General features: G+C 42.1%; 1 protein-coding gene across 2 annotated transcripts; it reads right to left on the reverse strand.

Annotated features, from left to right (window-relative positions):
- Positions 1-1,966: 1,966 nt before the first annotated feature.
- NDE1 (nudE neurodevelopment protein 1) lies at positions 1,967-17,509 on the reverse strand. 2 transcript variants are annotated; one of them, XM_035339194.1, is made up of 9 exons: positions 17,376-17,509; positions 12,947-13,077; positions 11,779-11,932; positions 8,068-8,216; positions 7,615-7,751; positions 6,403-6,582; positions 5,294-5,385; positions 4,367-4,503; positions 1,967-3,296 (listed from the first exon to the last, which is right to left on the reverse strand). In XM_035339194.1, exons 2-9 carry the CDS (start codon positions 13,030-13,032, stop codon positions 3,203-3,205), a joined length of 1,029 nt encoding a protein of 342 aa, XP_035195085.1. In that variant the 5' UTR covers positions 13,033-13,077; positions 17,376-17,509; the 3' UTR covers positions 1,967-3,202. The 2 variants fall into 2 exon arrangements, with proteins under 2 accessions (XP_035195085.1, XP_035195086.1); XM_035339195.1 differs by lacking the exon at positions 17,376-17,509 and adding an exon at positions 17,022-17,086.
- Positions 17,510-21,680: the final 4,171 nt, after the last annotated feature.

Here is a 21,680-nt window from a genome sequence, read left to right on the forward strand (position 1 = left end):
CTTAGGTTGTACTGCAGGTGAAACTTAAAGAGTACGACTACAGGGAGAGAAGACCATGTAAAAGTATTCATCTTGACTGTTATTGTGATCACCTTCCAAAACTGAATTTTGTACCAGATGGCACAGAGACCATGAACTCAAGAACTTGAGACCAGGCACCATTTAGGCAGGAGAAGTAGATCCCATAGAGTACTCTTTTCTCATAAAAGAGTAAAGGAAGAGTTTAAATAAGAATCTATTTAGAGTGACTGAGATGACAAACTGGTGATGGGCAGTTAGCTGTCACCTGAGAGCTTTTCATTGTACTGTCAGGCAAGCAGCCCAGCTGTCTAAATATGTCCAATAGCCAGCTATTACAGTGGTGAGCCTACACATGTGCAAACAAGGAGACCAAGGAAGTCAGACTTAAAATAGAATGGTCTTAAGCACCAATACTCAGATCAGAGCTGGACAATTGAACACTGTGAGCTTCTAAAAGGATTTCTTCTGAAAAACTCACATGCTTAACAGAAAATGTTGGCCCAAGGGTTAGAGTAATGCCATAGCACTTCAGAAATTTGGGTTCTAGTCCCTATTCCACAAAGTATGTGACAAAATAAGCCTACAAGCATTTATTTAATAACACTACAGAAAGAAACCACCTGCAACAGCAGCCAAATACACTGGTTTTGGCTGGATATACTGTGCTTGAGATTTGTGATGAAAACAGTATTGAAGAAACACGGATGTTCTAGCTGTTAATGAATATTGCTTACAACCAGTCAAGGCCTCTTGTTTTCCATGTTGCCCTGTCAGCAAGCTGGCTGAGGGTGGACAAAAGGCTGGGGGGGAAAACACAGCCAGGGCAGACCTCGACTGACCAAATGGATATTCTATACCATATTTCACATCACACCCAGCAATAAAAGCTGGGGGGAAAGAGGAGCAATGTGGCATGGGGAGCAGGGGCATGCATTCAGAGTTATAACATGTCTTCCCAAGTACTTGTTAAGCATGATGAAGCTTTGCTTTCCTGGAAATGGCCGAACATATGCCTGCCAAGGGGAAGCACTGAATGAATGTATTTTATTTTGCTTGCAGACACAGCTCTTCTTTTACCTATTAAACTGTCTTTATTTCAACCCATGAGTTCTTTGCATTTTTACCTTTCCAGTTCTCTTTGCCCAACCCCACGGGGCAGGGAAAGAAAGCATGTGACTGTGGTGCTTAGCTGGGTGCCAGGTTTAACTCCCAATACTAAACTAGTTTCACTCCCAGCAGATGCACCATTACAGAAGTGACTGTTCTGCACTAAATAATTCTGACAATTCTCAACAATACCCCCCAGTGGTCTGATTACAATTGTAGTTGCATAAAAAAAATGTATCTGTATAACATACCACCTTAAAAGAGCTGTAGTCACTTCAACTTCAAATCTGTGGCTCTAGCACAGCCCTGACTTTGTCTCTACCTTATTTCAGTGCTGACTTGCAACTTGAATGCAAGCCAACCTGCTCACCAAGCAGGCAAATTCTGGCAAGATCATACAGAAAACGCAACTTGTCTTGAGTTACTCCTCCGGGCTACATAGTCCAGTGAGCCAGAGTCCATGTGACAGAAAAGCTAACAAAGTAGCCCACATACTTCAGCTCTTCATGGGTAAGGAAAGTGTAAACTCCCTGTGTGAGAGGAGAGGACAAAAAAATCATGTTAAAATGGATTAAAACCAGAGTTCAAAGTTTTTAGAGAAATGCCAACTCTAGGCATTGCGTAAATCCCAAAGGCATCGTTAATTATGGCAACATTTACATTCCTTCGGGTAGGAAACCATGAGAACAAGAAAATTGTAGGAAAAATCTTTGCATATGATTCAGCCAACAACATCTCTTCAGGCTCCATTGGTAAGAAACAGCTGAGAAGATGGTAGCAAGCATTCCTGCAAGAGCTACAATGACAACTTGCAAAGAAAAAAATCAAAATGAATACCTAACATTCAAAATAAGCTTTATTCTGCTTCCCAGTTAAGCCAACTTTGTAGATGGCTTGAATAATTTGAATGATCTGTAGTTATTTCCTAATCCAGAGAAACAGATGTATCAGTTGTTGTTTTCACATCATTAAAAGAAAAAACACAATTTATGCATTTTGTCATGTAAACTCCCCCCAATAATACAGAAATATTTAGCCATAATTATTTTGCAAGTACAAGCTTCTGTAATGTATATTAATACTGTGAATGCATATTAATACTGTGAACGAACCCGTTGCATTCTAAAAAAAAATGCAGTGTTATTCTGTAGGGGAAAAAACTCCAATTTCAAGAACAATTCAGTATTCTGACATACTTGGACATTTCAAGTTAAAAACATTGCTAAATTAGTAACAGCTGAAGGCATATACTCTCATCAAAAAACAAAAATAAAATAAATTCACAAAAACCCAAGGCACATTAATAAAGGCAGGTTTGCAAAGTAGTAAACCCCAGCTAGTAAGATGTTAGAACCAGGAACTTAATCAGGTCTCTTGCTTCCTACAACAGCTAGGCTTTATGAGCCCCATATGGTAAAACAATATCTATAGGCTAAAATTCCCCTACCTTGCAGATAGTTCTGGGATATCCCAAGTATTCTAAGTATTAGGCATTCCTCACCTTTAACCAATACCTCTTCTTAGTGGCAAATAACTGCTTACAAAACCTTACCATTCTAGAGGCAGGGTTTTATGTAGCATGATTTTGACCAGCAAACATCCCACAAATAACTGAGCAGCTTCCCCACAGCAATACACCTGTCTCTAACTAAAACCACTCCCCTAACTCAGGTGACTGCAGCACACAACACCCATGATAAAAACTCACAGTCAGAATTCAATACCAAAAGCCAAAGCCTGAGGAGCTGCATAGAGAATACTGCCTGTTGGAGGCTAAAGGACAATAGCTTTGACTGACTGTGTCAAAAGGAACAGCTTTCAAGGAGTTATTTACAGCAGCTGATATAGGAAGCAATTTAAAGTCCTGTGCTGCTAGGCAGCATTGCTTCATCACACTGCCCACAGAACTCAGCAGACAAGCCAGATGGGTAAGGCCACGAGAGGCCCTTGCCGACTGCAGCTTCTTATTCAGTCCTCACCTACCATTATGCTGCTAACTGATTGCTCATTGATACCTCTTTAAAACTAAAGCTTTATATATTCTTTTTCCCTTTTCCAAAACCATGCAGCCTTTTCATAGCAGCATCTTGACAACACTTTGTGAAGGATGGCTTATTGGTCCTGGAATATTTGAAGGCCGTGTCCCAAACTCCAGACGTTTCACTAACCTGCAAATACAAAACACAAGTTAGTACATTTCTTGCTCAGTTTTACTAATTTTATCAGAATAACTGGTTGCTACAAAAGTACACCACTCAGCCTGAGAAACCAGCAGATTAAAAACCACTTTGCACACGAAGTGAGCCCGTTACTTAACCAGGCTGAGTTTCCACTGTAAAACAGGGTTCTATTCCCTTCTGAATAGTAAGAAGCTATCTTTTACAGGTGTTGGAATTTCAGTTCTAGCATTACAGCAGTAGACATATAGTCAGCATGTATGTAATCATGCAAATGCAAGTACAATATCGAATACTCCTTTCGCATGACAACTTTGGGCACTGGGTAGCAGGACAAACCAGTACTCCTAAAGCAAGGGTCCAGTTGAATAGTTGCATCTGGAACCGTATTGTAACCACTTGGTTTACAGAGAATCTAAAGAATACGCAGTATGAGACTGACAGGGCTTAAGCAGGCACTGAACTACAACTTGCAATATCCTTGCTGATTTTTCTTCATGCATTTAAAACAAAAGGACAACCAGTTCAAGCGCCTGGAAAAATTTGCAAGTTGCATCAGATAACTACTTTTGTCAGTTGTTCCCTGGAAACATATCTTAACAAGCATAAAGCATTCTGACTGAGGTGATTCATTATTTGCTATTTTCCCCCTAGTTCTTCCATAAATGAAAATCTCAACATTGACAAGGGAAGTCCCCACATGCCACAACATTCTTAAGGCATCACCACACAAGAACATAAAACACAAACGAAATTGAGACAATAAGCAGGAGCTCCCTCTGTTGTACTTTCTCATGCTTAAACACTGGATTTATAATAAGCGTATTACATTTGCTTGCAATTTGTTTTTCAAAACTTGATCACAGCTAGTTTTCAGACTTCAACAGCTATTGATGAGAAGTCTTAAACTGATCCAAAATATTCAAATCAATCCTAAACAAATAAGTTTCCTACCTTTCGAAAACAAAACTGGTTCCACCAAACCAAAGATTCAGTAAGAAATAGAACAGTACCTGTCACAGAGTTCTCACTAAGACACAACAGTGGAGAACAGAACTAACCCTGTATCACACAGAGGCTGGTGAGGACTCAGGCGCGTTTCAAGGACATCTCTGTTCATGTACATGGACACTGTGGTTCTGTTTGGAGACTGGTCATACACAAAGTTTCGGCAAGAGGCAAGTTTGGACTCCAAAGCCTGATGCAAACAAAAGTAACGTGTCAGATATCTCTCAGAAGATTGACTGTGGTGTGTTTTTTTTTTTTTTTTTAAGATTGCTTTAAAAAGAGTTGTTTAGTAGAAAAAATGATGATTTTTACCCCAAAGCTATGAGTTCTGAATTTCTGAGGAGGTAAAGCCAGTCATCTCAAACACCCCAGGAAAACTGAATCTGTTTCCGTAGGGGAGGTTAAGGATTATAAAGGATTATAAAATAACCCCTGCTGGGTTATTTTTCAGTTCTATCATTTCTGCAGATCAGCCCATCAAAAGGCATATAAATGCTTGCGCTACAACAGCACTAGGGCACAAGGGAAAAGACAAAAGGAAATTATGGGATAACTTTCCTAGCATCAGCACTACCTGACACACCAAACTACAGCGGAACACTTTACCGGAAGCCCTCTGGACAGCAGGCACCAGCCTGCTTTCTTCTCTGCCCTTCATGGGAGTAGATGATCTCTTCATTTTCTCATGCCAGCCTGTTCTTTCTGCATATACTCTTTCAGAAATTTGGAGAGGAAGAAAGGTTAGGACTCCACATGGGGGCAAGATCTCAGAAAAGCAGAGATGGGCCCTATCTTTTATGGGGTTACTCAGAAATTTATACAGAGTCCAGACCAAACTTCAAGGCCTTGGTTAGCTAACCTGACAGCTGAGATAGTCAGAGACTGGAAGTCTCTTCTGGGCAGTGCAGATACTTATTGCTGGCTGCCATTTCCAACAACTCTGTCCTTCCAAGAACATTTGCTAACAAGTAATCACTCACCCCTACTTTCCGCAGCAAGTCTCCCACGATGTTAAGTGCAGATATTCTGGCAGCAGGTGTGAGAGGGGTTGCACTGTAACTGTCCTCAAAACCTGCAGGGCAGGATAAAGAACGATACATTACCTGATATATATATAAGCTTTGACATAGTCATGCAGAGCAAATGAAGCATCAGTATCTTCCAGATCCTTCATGTGCATTAGAAATACAAAGCACTGCCTCCCTGAGACAGCTCCAGTTACACAGGTCTAAGCTGAAATCTCCACATACCTTCATGGCTTAGATTTCCAGAGACCTGTTCTACGTATTTATTACTGCCATAGGACCAGGGGGATATGTTCTCAGAAAGAACCATAATCTCATTTCACTAAAAACTTCTGAATCCTCTTTTACCCAAATGCAATTTCTCTCACAGAAAACATAGTTTCAGGTTAAGAGTACCAAAAGCCACAATCAAACTTCGTTAACATTCAGAGCTGTAATATCAAGACACTAGCACGTGACCCTGCAACTCCTTGCATTTATGCACACAAACACAATTACATCAATTTCTCACTTTAAGTAAACAGAATATGGGAGCTAATGTTGGAGGATTAGAATATTAATATAATCAGCACTCATAAAAAAATAAGTAACTGATTCTATTGGCACAGAAGCAGAAATGATCATTTAGTACAGCCAGCTGGGATGACTTGCCAGTGTCCTACTGTTCCAGAGCAGGAAGAAAACCTCTCAAAGAAAACCTACGCTCACAGAGAAGCCAGTTCAAGTAACAGGAGCTTGGCATTAAAGATCATCATGAAGTTTTTAAAATCCTTCCCCTACATTAGCCCAGTGTCTCCGGAACAGTTGTGAACAAATAACAGTCTCAACAACTTATCTTGTCCCTTACAATTATCACTGGGCAATTCACATCAAATGGAGATGAATAGCCTACAAATAACGCCCTAGAATTGGGGTCAGTGAAAGCTGAGATCACGGTAACTAAATTTAGGTGGATTTCACTGTAACACTCAACTTAATTCTGTTTTCTCATTCCTCCTGCAGCCAGAAGCTAAGGTGAAAACGAGGGTATCACATGGTATTTCTGTACCGGTTCCATCACGCACCTCTCCTAAATGTCGCAGGGGTGGCCATGTTGATGCCAGGTGCCCGGTGCATTGAGGGAGTTGAAGGCACAGATAAGGATGCTTGAACTGCAGTGTCTGTTCGTTCTGTTTCCAGGGTAGTTCGCATTGGTGTTTTGGGTTTCTCCTGTTTCTGCTGTACTGCAAGCTCTTGTCGTAGATCTATGATGGAAGCAACACAAAATCTTTGGAATTAGTATTCGCCAAGATAAAAAGCAGATGAGAGCTGTAGTTGACCTTCACGAGGGGAACAAAATCCTTTATCCTTGTAATGATTACTCCAGGCACATACTCAACCTCTGGATGAACACTAAGGCTTATCTATCATTACAGCTCAAGTTGTTTTTGTTGTGTTAGCTCAAGCTGCTGTTTGGCTTTAAGTTTTATACCATTTCACGAGGCTTCCCCTGAGGCAGGGAATTAACATTCATCCAAACATTACAGACCAGTACATGAAGGCACATCAAGACTGAGGCTCTGCAACTTGAAATATCCTGGCTACATCCCAGCTCCCTACCAGGAGGAGATCCAGGTGCTCCTACCTATTGCGCTATTTTCCCCCCCACTTAGGTTTCCACATCAAGGAATCCTGAGCTGAGGCCAAGTGGAAACCACACCATTATCTAACCCAGGGACAGAGCACTCCTGTCTGACAGCCTGGCTGTAGCTTACAGAAACCACCCCATGGCACAGAATCTGTGCAGAGCTGGAAGTGTTTTTTCTAGCTCCATAGCTGCATGGTCTCTCTCATCTTCTTACCCAGTCATACTGACAGATCAAGAAGCTAGTTCCTGAGACTATTCAAAGGTAACTGGAAGCCAGCCACAGCCCTCCTGTTTTACAATCCTATTAGTGTTTCATTAACTCCACTTTTCACAGGCCAGGGAATAACAGACACTACTGGTTACTAAAGTTGACCTTCACAGGTTACAGGAAGTTAACAGCACATAGCATCAGAGACCCATCACTACAGACTAGGAGAAAGCTGAGAAAGTTAAAACAGACTCTAGTCCCTGTAAGCTACTATGGAACAAGATCAAGAGTTCAAGGAGGGGGGTAGACAGTCTTGAAGCTTCACCATTTCATATTGCAGATTTAGAAGATAAAAGCCAAACTGTAAGACACATGAAGAGACTGAACAGGTAAAAGTCAGGAGGGGAGAAAGGCAGAGGTACAAGTAAACTGCTGTCTAACCTCTAGCTTCATCTTTCAGGCGTTGCACAGACTCAAGAAGGTTTTCCTTCTCATCCAGCTCGCTCTCCAGAAAAGCATTTCTTTCGATAGCCTGGTTTAAACGCTGTTCAAAATCTTCCAGAGACATTATAGTGGCTCTAAAAGAGAGTACACGCCAGACCCTTCAAGCACCTATAGGAACTCCCTCTCCCAGAAGGAGAGGGAGAACCTTTTGGGTTCAGTTTGTTTTTGTTTTAATTTTAGCTTGTAAGATATGAAGTAACTTAGTTGGAGGAGTAGACAGGGGAAAAAAAATATCTTATTTCCCATCTGTCACAAACATCTTCATCACAACCATCACCAAGTGGTTAGTTCAGAGTGGCAGTGCTAATAAGCACAACATAAATTACTCAGGGCCACCATACTCACAGGACCGAACTGAGGTAGAAGAAGAAAACACAGAAGGCTGCTCACCTTTTTGCCCTTTCCAAGTCGTCATTCGCTTGCTCAAGTTCTCGAATGTACTTCTGAAGTTGATCTTTAATAGCTTTTGTTTGTGCCAGGTCATCTTCCAGTGCAGAGATTTGCCTGTACCCTTCTGAATGCTGCATTTCAATCTTTTCCTAAACAATGAAAAAATCAAACAGTACATCACAGACTTGGCATTGTCTTAAAGTCTTTAAAGTTAGACATAAATCCTGTGAAGTTTTCTGAGAAACATCAACCTACATACAGTAAAATGCCAGCAAAGACAATTGCTTACATACTTCTGGGCTGCCAGCAGACAAGAGCTCTTCCTGTAACTCCTTATCAAGTGACTGTGCTGGAGAGCAAGCAGCTCCTGACCTCCACAGCCCAGAGCCGTTCCCTGCTCTCCCAGACAGTTCTCCCACGTGCTCCCCACCTGCTCTCCACTCACAAAATTGCAAGAAACACATACTCCTACATGCAGACAGCTTTTACCCTAAGAAAAAGGCTTAAAACAGCAGCTTTTTTTGTTCACGTGTGCAATGCCCTGCTCAAAGACGAGACAAACAAGCATGCCTGGGTCCTGCCCAGTGCAGGTGGATGGCTCAACAGGCAACAACAGCACAGAGCTCCTGAGCTCCCCTACCACACAGCAGCCTGCAGCCTGGAAGTAAGAAGGCAGCAACTGGAAAAGCAAGTCTTAGCCTCACTGTTTTAAAGTGCAGGTGACAACCATAATGCAGAGGCCCAAGAGACAGCATCCCCTTCAACAACAGTAGCCAGTAATGCCACAGAGAGGAAGAATCTACAGGACTTGCCAGGCAAGTGCACTGGCTAGAGTGAGATTGTCTGCAAAAAGACTGTAAGCCTACCACCCCTCTACGATCTGCTTTGGTAGAATGGGAAGAATACGTATGACATCCTGGAGCCAAGTGGATCTGTGTGCAACTCTGAACAAGACAATTTCTGATCCCCCAAGAGCTTTAGCAATGCACAAAGGAAGATGCGAAAGAAGCCACTTGCTTAGACTTGAAAGTAAGAGTCAAGCAGTACTTACAACCCTAAATGGCAATGAAAAAAAAGTTAGTACATTTATGTACTGCTGTGGAACCAGCAGGATTCTCCACTGCCTCTGTGGTTTTATTAGCCCAAAGCAGGTTCAGAGCTCTTGTTTATAGATATTACAGGTGCAGTTATGCAACACACTTCAGACATGACCCTAAAACAAAATGTCCTTGACAGCAAGTACACAAGTGTACATTTCCAAGAGGCACCAGTGGGGAGGAAGGCTCAGCTTTGCCAGCATACATCTCTCTCCTGCTATCGCCTCCACATGCAGTAAACATCATGTGACAGCAAGAGCTTCACAGCCACCAGCTACTACAACACTTCACACTCCACCACCTTGCTATCAGATCACTTTGACATGCCAGAGTTTTTTTCTGTGAAACTCCAAGATTACTGCATAAGTAGCATTCCTATAGTGCTTCTGTCTAGAATTTAACACACTTGAAGTCACTGAAAACAAATTCACATGGGGGAATTAGAAAACCACTGCAAGTAGCCTAGCATAGCTGATAACGTAAAGAGAGCTGTTTTAGTGCATGTAATGCACAGACAAGGAGGAAGGGAAGAGATACCCATTCTGAATTAATAAATACCTGTTTGATTACAGTGTGGTTACACATTGCCATAATTCCTGATCTTTGAGGCATAAATGCATGTTGACTTTAAGAGCCTCCAAGCTCTAGGAGGCAGAGTACTTTCAGCTAGCTTTTCAAGGCTCTCTAAACAAGTCCTCCAAAGCATTATTTCCATTTATTTTTAGGTAACGTGAACTCTGGCTTCTGAGGGGATAGCAAGCACGTTCATTAGGCTGGTAAATTCAGAGCAACAAGTTGTGTGGGCCTTACAAAGTTCACTCCTGTTAGGCTGGATGCAGATACCAAGCCTTGATGGGCTCAGTTAACACCATTATTCAATGGCTTCAAAAAGTTTAATGCTTTGCTCTTGAATTGATTCAGATAAAAGACCAGGACTGCAAGGTTTGAGTCTTTGTTTTCAGCCAATTGTAATAAACTATCAGCTGATCTGACCATCAATGGAGCCTCTGTTCCTTCAGTGCAAGCTGTTACTGCAGTCTTCAAGGCTGCATGAATAGCCAATTGTTAAAGGGTTTGTTTCAAACAGAATGTTTATCTACTATCTATCTAACAGAATAAGTTATCTACTGTGAAGATTAATTAGTTTTCCAAGATATGTCTACTCTCCACTTTTTGAAGTTTTATGTCAGTTCCTGCTGTTTTCATTCTCAACTGCCTCAGCTCCATTCTTTGTCCCTTTCTCTCAGCTCTTGCAGCAAAAGAAAACAGTCCCCATCTTCTTAGTCAAATGCACTGCTGGTTTTTATTGAACTGCTATGGCTTCTCCCCAAACTCATCAGCTTCCGTGAGCTTGTGTGACTACATGGAACAGAGTAGACCAACACTCCATTCCACAAGCAGAACATCTAATACTGCTAAGGTGCTAATAAACAACAACAAAGATCAGTGTAAAAGAACAAATGCAATGAAACAGCATGGAATTTTTGCTGTCCAAAAGAGGGGGGAAAAAAAATCACTACATTGAGGCTGGGAGACAAGGCGTTTATCTGGAACTAAAGAATATTTACTTAAGACAGTAATTTAGACAACAGCAGAGACTAAAAGCTCTGTACACGCAGATTAATTACTTACACAAATATCTGCACTCCCATTAGCTTATTATTGCATACAATTGAGAAGTATAATTAAATTCATCTTTGCTTCCACAGATACTGACCTAGACCTAAGAAGAGTGTAATGTTTCCTGGGTGACTATACAGTCTTTAAGTAAAATGCTAAGAAGATTAAGCTTTAGAAATGCATACCAACTTCAATGACAATTTTTCTTCATGTTTAGTAGTATTTCCTAAATCTGTCATCCAGGACAGGGGACTAGCAGCATCTTTGAACAGATATGTCTGCCTCGTTTCAGTCTCCTACTCTAGGTAACTCTGTAGCTATGTCATACCTCTCTCTGGCAGGAGGTTCATCTCAGTAAGTTCATATCCTTTATGTTTTACGATTACGGAAATTAATGTTTGCCAGCTATTTCATCCCCACACACCCCAGGCTAACCAAGTATAAGGAGGATAAGCTGTTTCCCCATCCTCCCCCTGATTACAGACAGAATCGGTAACAAAAATCAAGAGCGAAACTTTCATTCCTCTCAGTTCTGCGTTCCTAGCTGCTGCTTCCGAATTTATCTGGAACACCGGATAATAACTACACACAACTATGTAAAAAGGGTTTAAAACAACTAAGTTTTATGTAATGGAACACCACAGATGGAATGTTTGTGTTTTCATTCTTCTGCAGTATCATCTGTTTGCACAATGCAGACAGCATTACTCTTCACTCCACTGTAAACAGTTTTCTCCTGTCTCAAATCTATCCTGAAACATAGCCAAAACATGCAAACAGGGACTCAGGAACATCAGTGACGTATCCAGTATTCTCAAAGCAGATAATAGATTGATGTTTCTTCATTTTTCAAGACATTTTTTGCAGTTTGCTGTTCAATCACTTTATAATGCCAAAGACCTCTCCCCACAAGGCAAGCTGAATTGGCATACACCTGTATCGTTCACCTTCACACCTCAAATGCGTGTCTACTAGAAGCATCAGTGACTCTTACCTTAACTGACTCCAGTTCCATTCGCAGGCGATTGTTTTCTGACAGAAGGTCTCTGTTTCTGGACTCTGTTTGCTGCAGCTGAGTCTCCAGTTCAGCTTCATACTCTCGACTCCCTTCTTGGAATTCACGCAGCTCTTCCTGTGTGTTCTCAGCACTAGAAGGCAATTCCAGCAGCAGAACTCATCATAATGAATCAAAACAAACTCTTGTACACTTGAGTATAAAAAGATACTGCCATCTAACACAGAAGGCTCTATGTCCCTCTCAAACACACCCTCAACAGGAAAACCCAGCCATCTGCAAACGCCCCTCCCCAAACTTGGAAAGCCACCCCATAGCAAACCAGTAAAAAGACAAACAGGAAAAAACATCCTATCTTCCTTTACACTAGCAGCAAACAGGTCGTGTAGTCTCTTTAGGATGTCCATTGTCCACTCCATCTTCATATTTAATCTATTATTCAGTCCATTTTCTTATTTGGAAATTGGAACAATGCCATTTTTGATCAGCAATAAAAGGGGAGAAAAAGTAAAAGAAGGTAAAGAAAGCCTGCTCTTATATTCAAGAAAATTATATTGAAATAATTCTACAACAAGCTAAATAGGCAGCACTGAAACGTCTAGACATCTGGTATAAGAAATGATCCACCAACACCGGCATCAAAAAGGCTGAATTATTCCACCCTCTACTGTGTTTACAGCAACACAGTGAGCTAAAGGAATGAGCAAAGCATGCCTATTCTCAGACAGGGATCTTCTCCCATCTGCATGCTGCCAGCTAGTTTTGATCCACATATAAGAGGTAAACAGCAGAATCTTTCTTCAACAGCCTGGACCATCCCAACAAGGTCCTGCAGTGACTTACATTCACCTGTGCTGCCCACAGACTGCAGTCAGAGGCTGTGCAGCACACACATTCCCATTCAAACCAGAGCAGGGGACAAAAGCAGTGGTCCTACAGCAGCACAAATTCACTGCTCGAATAAGCAGAAAGCACTCTGGGCTGGTGTAGCTCATGCCCAAGCACATGCCACTGCTTTGCTCTTGCTGCCACTTGAGACAGCTAAGCTACCTTGAGTTCACCTCCCTGTGCAGGGCTATTTCCATCTTTGCAGGCAGTGCTCATGTACCATATCAAACAACTCTGAGGAACGAAATCGTTGCCTTACCACTGCTTGTATTTCATAGCCAGCTCTTTCCAGTATCTGGTTTCCTCTTCTACTGAGCTGAAGTGATGGCCTTCTGAGTCTCCCATGGTGAGTGAGCCCTTAAAGTTAAAACTCCTGTTTCATTTTTTGCCCTGGAAATTAAAGGATCAAGCATAAGAGCTAATGCAGTGAGCTAACTCGGTACACTGCTCCCCTCAGGAACTCAGCGCATGCCTGAAGACAAAAGTGAAGATGAGCCTTGACAGTGGTCTGTTGGATGTAACAAGAGTGAAAATCTCTACTAAATAACGAAGTTCTTTTCCCCAGTTCTCCTGAGGTTGCTGCATGCCACAATCCCAGCATCAAGCATCTTCCCCAACCTCTGACTACACAGCACAGAACATCAAACCTCAAACTTGAGCTACAGCTGTGCAGATGCACACAGAACACAGGAGAAAGAGACATCTCAGATACCTTCAGCTCCAAAGACAGTGCAATTAAGTTTGAGTTCAACAGCCCTAAAGACACCCCGAAATTAAAGAGAGACTTCAAAGAGACACAGAGAAAGTACTCAAGGTTGAGGTTTCCTGTGGTAACACTTCCAGAAGTGCCTAAGCTTGTTATGGACATAACCACTGGATACAAGAAAACTTCTCCCTAAGTCAAAATAGGCAAAACTACCCCATTTTAAACCTGAAATATCAGAACCCAGATCCAGCTGAGGGTCACAATGTATCTGCATATCTTAGAGAGCCATGGGAGAAGGGAACCCCAGAAAATCCCAAGGAAGAGGTGGTAAGAGCTCCACATAGGCTCTAGTGGGAAAGCACATGGTTGGACTAAGTGTGCAGACAAATTGCAGCAACACAGCCAGCAATCCAGACCACCCAGCAGTCCCTGTGCCACCATAAACCCAGACACACGTCACAGTCCCAAACAGGAATGGCACATGAGAAAGCCACATGGAAATCAAGAACCTTAAGTTGGTGACTCCAGCTTGAAGACTTAAGCAGATGCTACAATTAACTAAATGCCCTCTGAGCTGTGTGGTGCACTCTAATAGGCAGGTCACTAGCAAATATCACTTTATAGGAGTTAGTCTTGACACTGGAGAAACATCAGTCCCAAAGCTCTGGATAACCTGCCATGCGCAGCCCTGGGCGAGGCAAGGATGCCACGCAGCCATTATCAAGTTAATAAAACCCCTCAATATCAAGGGCAGTAAATAAAGGTGGAGTCCAACAGCCCATAGCAACAATGTTGTCAAAACTACTGAAATTGTTGGGGCTGAGGAACCACAGACCTTCTATCAAGTCTTAGCTCTACATGTATTAAGAACACTTTTCAAAGGTAATTCTGATAGCATAAACGGGGAATGGGGGGTAATAGCCAAATACTTCAGAGATCATTTAGGTATCAATCCTGTTGTCTGCTCTTATTTACAACACTCAGGAGATGCTGGAGCAGACCTTCTGAGCAGCACATCATAGCTAAAGAAAATGTACATCCACTCCACATCTACAGAACTGAAAAAAGTTATAATCATAAGTCTCTCTGCTGTGCTAAACCACCTGGTTTAACCAGGATTAAAAACCAAACTTTAGTTCTTTCCTCTACTACAGAGGACAGTGGCAAATACTCAAAATCTAGGGAACTAAAATCCAATTTCTATAAATCCAAGCAGTGCTGGAAAGCAAAGTCATTTTCACAGCTTAGATGATTTTCAGGTTCTTGAGCAAAAAAACAAGCAGCTGTCACAGCTAAGTGGGCTGTGCCCAAACACCTTGATGCACAGTATCAGTACCACACGTGGAATTTACATTGTTATTTAGAATGGGAGTTAGAAGGTGCAAGAAAGTTACTAGCTCTAGTTTTATAATTCAGTTGACACAAAACATTGATTAGACAAAGCTAAAATCTCTTATTTCTAAGAAAGAAAACTTTCCAGCACAAATTCTCAAGGCTGCTGCTGTTTGTGTTACTTGTAGATGTTTTTAGAAGTATGCCATGGGGGTGGGGATGAGTAAGGAGCGATTTTCTAAATAGTACCCTTGCCTTTTAAAAAGAAAAGCAAGACCAAGCACAATTAACATTCTTTACCTAGGACAGTTCACTACACATCTACTCCATTTTTAAGTGAACTGAAAGTGTCTTTGAAGTTAATGAGCGTGTCTTATGTTCAAGGCACTGCAGACACTCACCAACCCCTGCAGAACACTTGTGAAGAATAAAATTGTGTTTTTCACAGACAAGGGACAGGACAGAGATTCAGACAAAGAAGCAATGCAGGTGCAACAGGAAACCCAGAAGAACCAGCAACCATTACTGTGGTTGAACCACCGTCTAGAAGAGCATGCCAGAGATCCTTCTTGGTGGTTAATTCTCATCACTCATACAACAGGAAATTTCTACATTTCTTTAAAAACAGAGATTCCACCTAGGATATGCCTGACTTTGTTACACAAACCAAGATATACTTTAGAAGTCACCAAAGAGGATTTCTTCTGACCAGTGCAAGCATACTAATAAATGCCATACCTGTGTTCCGACAGTCAACAGAAGGAAGTCCGACAAGATTAAGTGCAAAATTTGCTCCTGACAGCTTTCAGACAGTTCCTGAGAACCAAAAGCTTTGCAACTAACAGACAGCTCCTGTTGCCCTGAAAGGCTTAGATATGCTTATATCTGGCCCTCATTTGTCTATTTACGTTGCACCTTAGAAGAACTAAAAGAATGTGCTGTTTCACATTTTATAAGATTGCATGGGTCACAGACAAAAGGACTTTCACTGAGTCATAAGTTTTATAAAAGGTCCACAGAACCTTGATAACTTTCAGAGAAACATAAAGACGCTGCCCACAACGGCTCCTAACTGTGTCTGTACAATCAAGGGATTAGGGACCCACTTAGGATGTCAGCCATGAAGAACACACTGCTTCACAGTTACCATTACTAAAGAGTACTTCGTGTTTAAAGTTGACTGCTGAACTGTGAATGCCTGAAAGACTGGGGGACCTGTATTTATTCCAGAGACAACCTAGCATAGCAGAGATCCTTTCACTACCATCCCATACCACAGGCATATGGTTTTTTGTCTTCAACATCCTAGGAAGATGTATTAAGTTCCCTGTACACCTGCACTGTATTTTACCTCACAGGGATTTTCAAACTTATCAAAGATACAAGATACAAACGGAAGCTAAAAAGAAAAAAATCAAAGTTTCAGACAAAGTGTTAAAGACCATTAAAAAAATAGAAAATCATAAGATCAAAGTACACTTAAATTTTTCCAAAGTGACAGTAGAAAGAGTAGGGTTTGATTTCCCACACACACACACAACTACTTTCTCTACTTGATTTTTAACAGCTTGGAGCCAGCATGCAAAATGCCTTGAAAGTAATTAATAAAACCAGTTAGTAACTTTTCATTATTTAGGCTCACTGCGGTATGGGAAGGGTGTGTGAAAGAGGTTTCAGCAATATTTTGTTAAACACAGGCAAACGTTGAAAAAAACAAGTGAAAGTCACAGGCTACAGAATGCATGCGCTGGCTGTCCCTTACTTATTTTCACACACAGAGCCAGAAAAAAACATCTGGTCAGACTTCCTGCGTACAGGCATCACAACTGCTGGTCACAGACATTACAAAATCTCTACAGCATGCAGGAAGTGAAGCATTCATGGGTGGGGAAGGGACTCCTGCAAAGAGAAAAACACCGCGGCGTAATTGTTGCAGGAAATTATTTCATACAAGTGACAACAAAACTGCAAGTTTCCTCGGGGAGAAAAAAAAGGAAAAAAAAAAAAAAAAGGAAAGCCATATAAGTAACATTATTGAAGGAACTTCAGTTTGGGAATCAGAATCCCAGTTCATCAAGTTCACAAAGAGCCCAACTTAGAGGCTGGCTTAGTCCTAGAATAAAGGACACAGAACAATCCCTGCATACCAAATACATTTGCTACAAAGGAGCACTAACTCGGTGAATAGCACTGACCTATCTTTATAGCTGTGGCTGGAGCCTAGGCACATCCCACTTTAACAAAAAAAATAGGAAGTAGAAGATAGGAAAGAGACTAGGTAAAGGTGGAAGACTACCATTAGCGCTGCTGAATTACCCATGGCAGGGACGAAGCTCTTCTTTGCCACTGCTCTCAACTGTAAGAACCAATAAAAAAAGATCGTTGCTCCCAAGAAGTAGCTTTCCCATCGCACGAAAAACCAAGTCTCCTTAAAACACTCCCGCAAGGCTCTCTTCACAGCGCACCGCCCTCCCTCTGTTGTTCGAGCATCACAAAAGCAAACCGAGGGCAGAGCGGGCAGAGGCCCCCAGAGCCCGACTCGCTGCAGGCACGGGCTCTGTGGGGGCCGTCCCCCCGCGGAACGGCTGCGGGATTTCTGAAAGCAGTTCTAGGGTTCCCGGTTCCCCCGGACACCCCAAATGGTACGAACCCAGCCGCGGAGCCCCAGGCATAAGAGGCAGCCGAAGGCAGGCAGCGCCCCACCTCAGGAGCCCCTCACCGTCACCTCACGGCTCTCCTCCGGCGACGCCACTCGCTCCTCAGCGCACACCCCCCCCCGCTCCTGGGCTCCCATTGGCTGGAGGTCACGTGCCCCGAAGGGCTCTACCAATCGGCGGTGCCAGAACGCGGCCCGCGGAGCGTTCGGGAACTTTTCGTTACTTTCAAACAGGGACGGGGCGGGGCCGTGGCCCCTCAGGGGCGGCTCCTCAGCCCCGGCCCCTCAGCCGGGGGTAAGGGGGTAGTAGTAGCAGGTAGCTCTTCTCCCTTGAAATGCTCTAAAAAATGGAAAGTTTTACTTAAAAATATATATATTTTTATTATTATTATTATTATTCCAAAGGCTCCCCTGAAAGAGCCAGCAGCGAGGCAGTTCTGCAAACATTTAACACAAGCTCAACGTTTTTACACCGAACCCCTTTGTACGGCTGACTAACGAGACTGACTGTTGCTGCAGCCAGCACGACTTTTATGACTGATAAGCAGTCACCACGATGAGGACAAAGTATGCTACTGAACACTAGCTGCCTGCACTCACCTGTCACCTCGCTGTGGCGTCACCGTCCCAAAAAGCACCCTCACAAGCCTCGCACCCGCAGTGGGAATGGGGCACCCTTAAACAATGAGGCTGAGTTAAACCTCAGAGCACCCACAAACAATAGGGCCGAGTTAAACCTTGGTGCAGCCGATAAATGGTTTGTCATGCCCTTGCTGCCCAGGGTTACTGTGAAGGGGCCTAAGGTGTGCCCCAGGTGTGTTCCTACCCAACAGCATGCATAAACACTTGGTCATGAGGCGTGCCTGGTATTTGCTTCCTGAGTCAAAACAAAAGCACAAATTATCGCGTGCACCTAGATACGCCGGCCCACATACATCTGCCCATATGTCACTGAGTATCGCTTGACACACATGCAGCACGTTTTACAAACTGCTGGATGACAGGCACCCACGCACTGGGGCCCTGAGCCCATCTCACTTACCTCAGAGATGCACCGCCCGGCATGGAGCAGAGCCCAACCCCACAAAGACTTAACTGGGTGGGCTGTGAGCGGGTAAGCCTCTCCCAGCGACTCTGCAGAAGAAGGCTGGGACTGTAACAGAGAGTATTTGTGCTTTTCTATCAGAATATTCTCGTAAGAGAAATCCAGCCATAGCTATGATAAATTCAGTTGAACAGAGTGAGCAAAATAATTATACTCTCAGGTCAGATATTCAGCAAAATAACTGTATTTTGAGGTAATTTGTTCAGAAGAAGTAATCAGTGACAAACTATTATAAAATTATTAATAGAAAACTAAATTATGTACTTAAAAATGGGTTAAAAGCAATTTGCAGTTCTGTCGTTGCTCAAGAAATTTGTAAGTGGGCAAGTTACAGAAAATAAACCACATGCCATCACAGTACATCCCTAGTAATTTGAAAATTTATATATTGTTCACAAATTAGGGACAAATGACAGTTCAATTATTTGAACAATTATTTGAGGATAGCATGAGTATACAGACGATATCAAAAGTGTACCTGAACATTTTTAATAGTTCTTATCTCATATGCTTGTAAAGCATAGCAAAATCTCTGACATTTCAGAAGCTGTTTAGCCTCTCATCCAATTCCAAAACAGTGTAACAGCAGCCTGACAGGTGCCAAAGGCTCAGAGGCGCTGTTGTACAGGTGAAATAAATATTAATAAAAATGTTTCTGTGATTACTATCCACTGCCTTGTTTGCAAGAAGCATGAGAACATTTGCCTGTTTCAAAATTAGCAGTGAAGAAAAAAAAAAAAAAAAAGATTTTCTGCATTTATTTTTATTCTGCTGATGAATAATTAATAACAGAAAATTTTTTGCGGTGCTAGATTTGTTGCTGGTTATTTTGATGAGAATGCTACACTGAGAGTTCCATGAGAGCAAACTAAGCAAAAATGTACACATTATAAGTTATGGCAACATTGCCTTTTGGCAATAGGCTTCTTATGGAAAAACTAGTATTTCAGAGCAGTCTGGTGTGAGGGCTCTGGAGCAAGGAAGTCAGAGTAGCATGATGTTTTCTTATTTTGGCAAATACATTTGAAAAAAATATCCTTTTTAAAAGTGATCTGACATAAAAATAATGAAATACTGTCCATATTTGTTTCACCTTAATTTCAATCTTTCAATATTACTTTATGTTCTGTTAATTAAAACAATACAAAATTAATTATGCAAGTCATTCTCAGGGTATATCCTGCTCGTGTTACAGCCAAAGATAAAGACACCTCTCTAACCCTACAGCCTAGCAACTGAAGCTTAACAATGGTGTTTAATATTTCCAAAATTTAACCCTCCTGTGCACAATTTTAACTGATAAAATTCAGTGATGTTAAATCCAACATCTACAACATAAAAATAATGTTAGACATCCATAGCTACCAAAGTAGAACACAAGCACTAAAAAGGCAACCTAAATAGTTAAACCACAACAGACTGACAGAGGATATCATGGTGATGTTGGCAGCTGTTCTGCAGCTGCTGCTTAAAAAAAGGGTTATTTATGAAAAATATGAATCTTGGTTGATAAAAGGAAAAGAAGGATTACGGAAATCAAATGGATAATGAACATAGGAGTCCATAGATCTAATTACAGCACCTTCAGCTAATAGTGTAGCTTATCGCTATATACAGTGCACAATATATACAATAAGAAGTAGCTTATTGGCTGGAACACTCATTAGTAAAAGTCAGAGGAAAGAGCTTGGCTTTGCAGCAAGAATTAAGTCATTGACCACAGAATCATGTGCTCTTATGGATGGAGCAGGAACTGACCCCCAACTATCATTACAAACTAATTATGTTTTTGAGGATTACTGATACTCATAACAAGATATGACAAACATAGGTACTAGAACTCCATGCACAAATTCAAATAGTTCTGTCACAGAAGAGTAAGCATTTAACACCAATGAAACCTATTTCCATGTATTTAAAGATGTTACATAATTTTCTGCAGTCTGTAAAATTGGATTTGCATATCACTACTTCAGAATCCTTTAGATACCTTGAAGCTGTCAAATGCTCATTAATAGCACTGCCTTGCTCAGCAAAGCAAAATATAACACCACTCAAGACCTTGACACCAGCAGCATTACATCCTGGGTGAGTGATGGTAGCAGGGACAAGACAGAATTTGGATACGAACATTGTCACTGAGACAATGGTGGTGACTGCAGCTATTAGGCAAAGGTGAAGATAAAATGATGACCTAGCCAAATACCATGATGTCATTTATGATTAAAAGATACCGGGCCATTAGAGAGAGGCCCCTCACCCTGCTTTTTACCTACCTCACCTCGAGAGGCTCATCTACCTGCATGACAAGAAACAAGGCCCAGCCTGGATGGTACAGATCTGCAGCATTACTTTGTCCCGGCCTTCTGAGAGAATGTGAGGGAACAGCTACACTGTGAGACAGGGCTGTGTCTGTGGAGAGAAAGGTAAAATTACAGATAAAGTAGGATTGTTGAGACAAAGACTGCTGGTAGCTCAAGGAGTGGCCAGCAGACTTCAGGTGTTTTATCGGGGTGGGGAACACACTAAAGCCTCTCTAGTGGTTTATTAGCAGCTTGCTGTGGTTTTTGTTAGCTAGTACTTGCTTTACATTTTAAAAACACATATATTCTGCTTGAGAAGTTTCTTTATATGCAGCTAAAGATGCCCAAAGTGACCCCAGGAAGGACAGTACAGAAGGGTCAGATACTTGGGTTATAATAAACAAACTGACACCTAACTGCTGTCCTCAGGGTTTGGATTATACTTTCTTGAAGGGAACAAGCTCTAATCGACTAAAACTATCTGTCCTTTGCAACCTACCAGTATTTTTTGCGTGTGCATGAAAAAGTTGTAAGTGAACGCCTAAATTCAGCACACAGTGTTAAAAAGTGATTATCTCTTAGCATGCAGCTTGACTCTCGTACTTCCTCACATGCTGCCAGCAGGGTGAGGCTCTCCTGGGGCTGGGGACCTCTCAGTACAAGAAAGACATCGAGGCCTTGGAACGTGTCCAGAGAAGGGCTACGAAGCTGCTGAAGGTTCTGGAACACAAGTCCTGTGAGGAGCAGCCGAGGGCACTGGGCATGTTTAGTCTGGTGAAGAGGAGGCTCAGGGGAGACCTTATTGCTCTCTACAACTGCCTGAAAGGAAGGTGTGGGGAGCTGGGGGTCGGCTTCTTCTCACAGGTAATCAGTGATAGGACTAGAGGGGAT

This window comes from Oxyura jamaicensis, chromosome 14 (assembly GCF_011077185.1).
Source record: "Oxyura jamaicensis isolate SHBP4307 breed ruddy duck chromosome 14, BPBGC_Ojam_1.0, whole genome shotgun sequence".
Taxonomy (NCBI): domain Eukaryota; kingdom Metazoa; phylum Chordata; class Aves; order Anseriformes; family Anatidae; genus Oxyura; species Oxyura jamaicensis.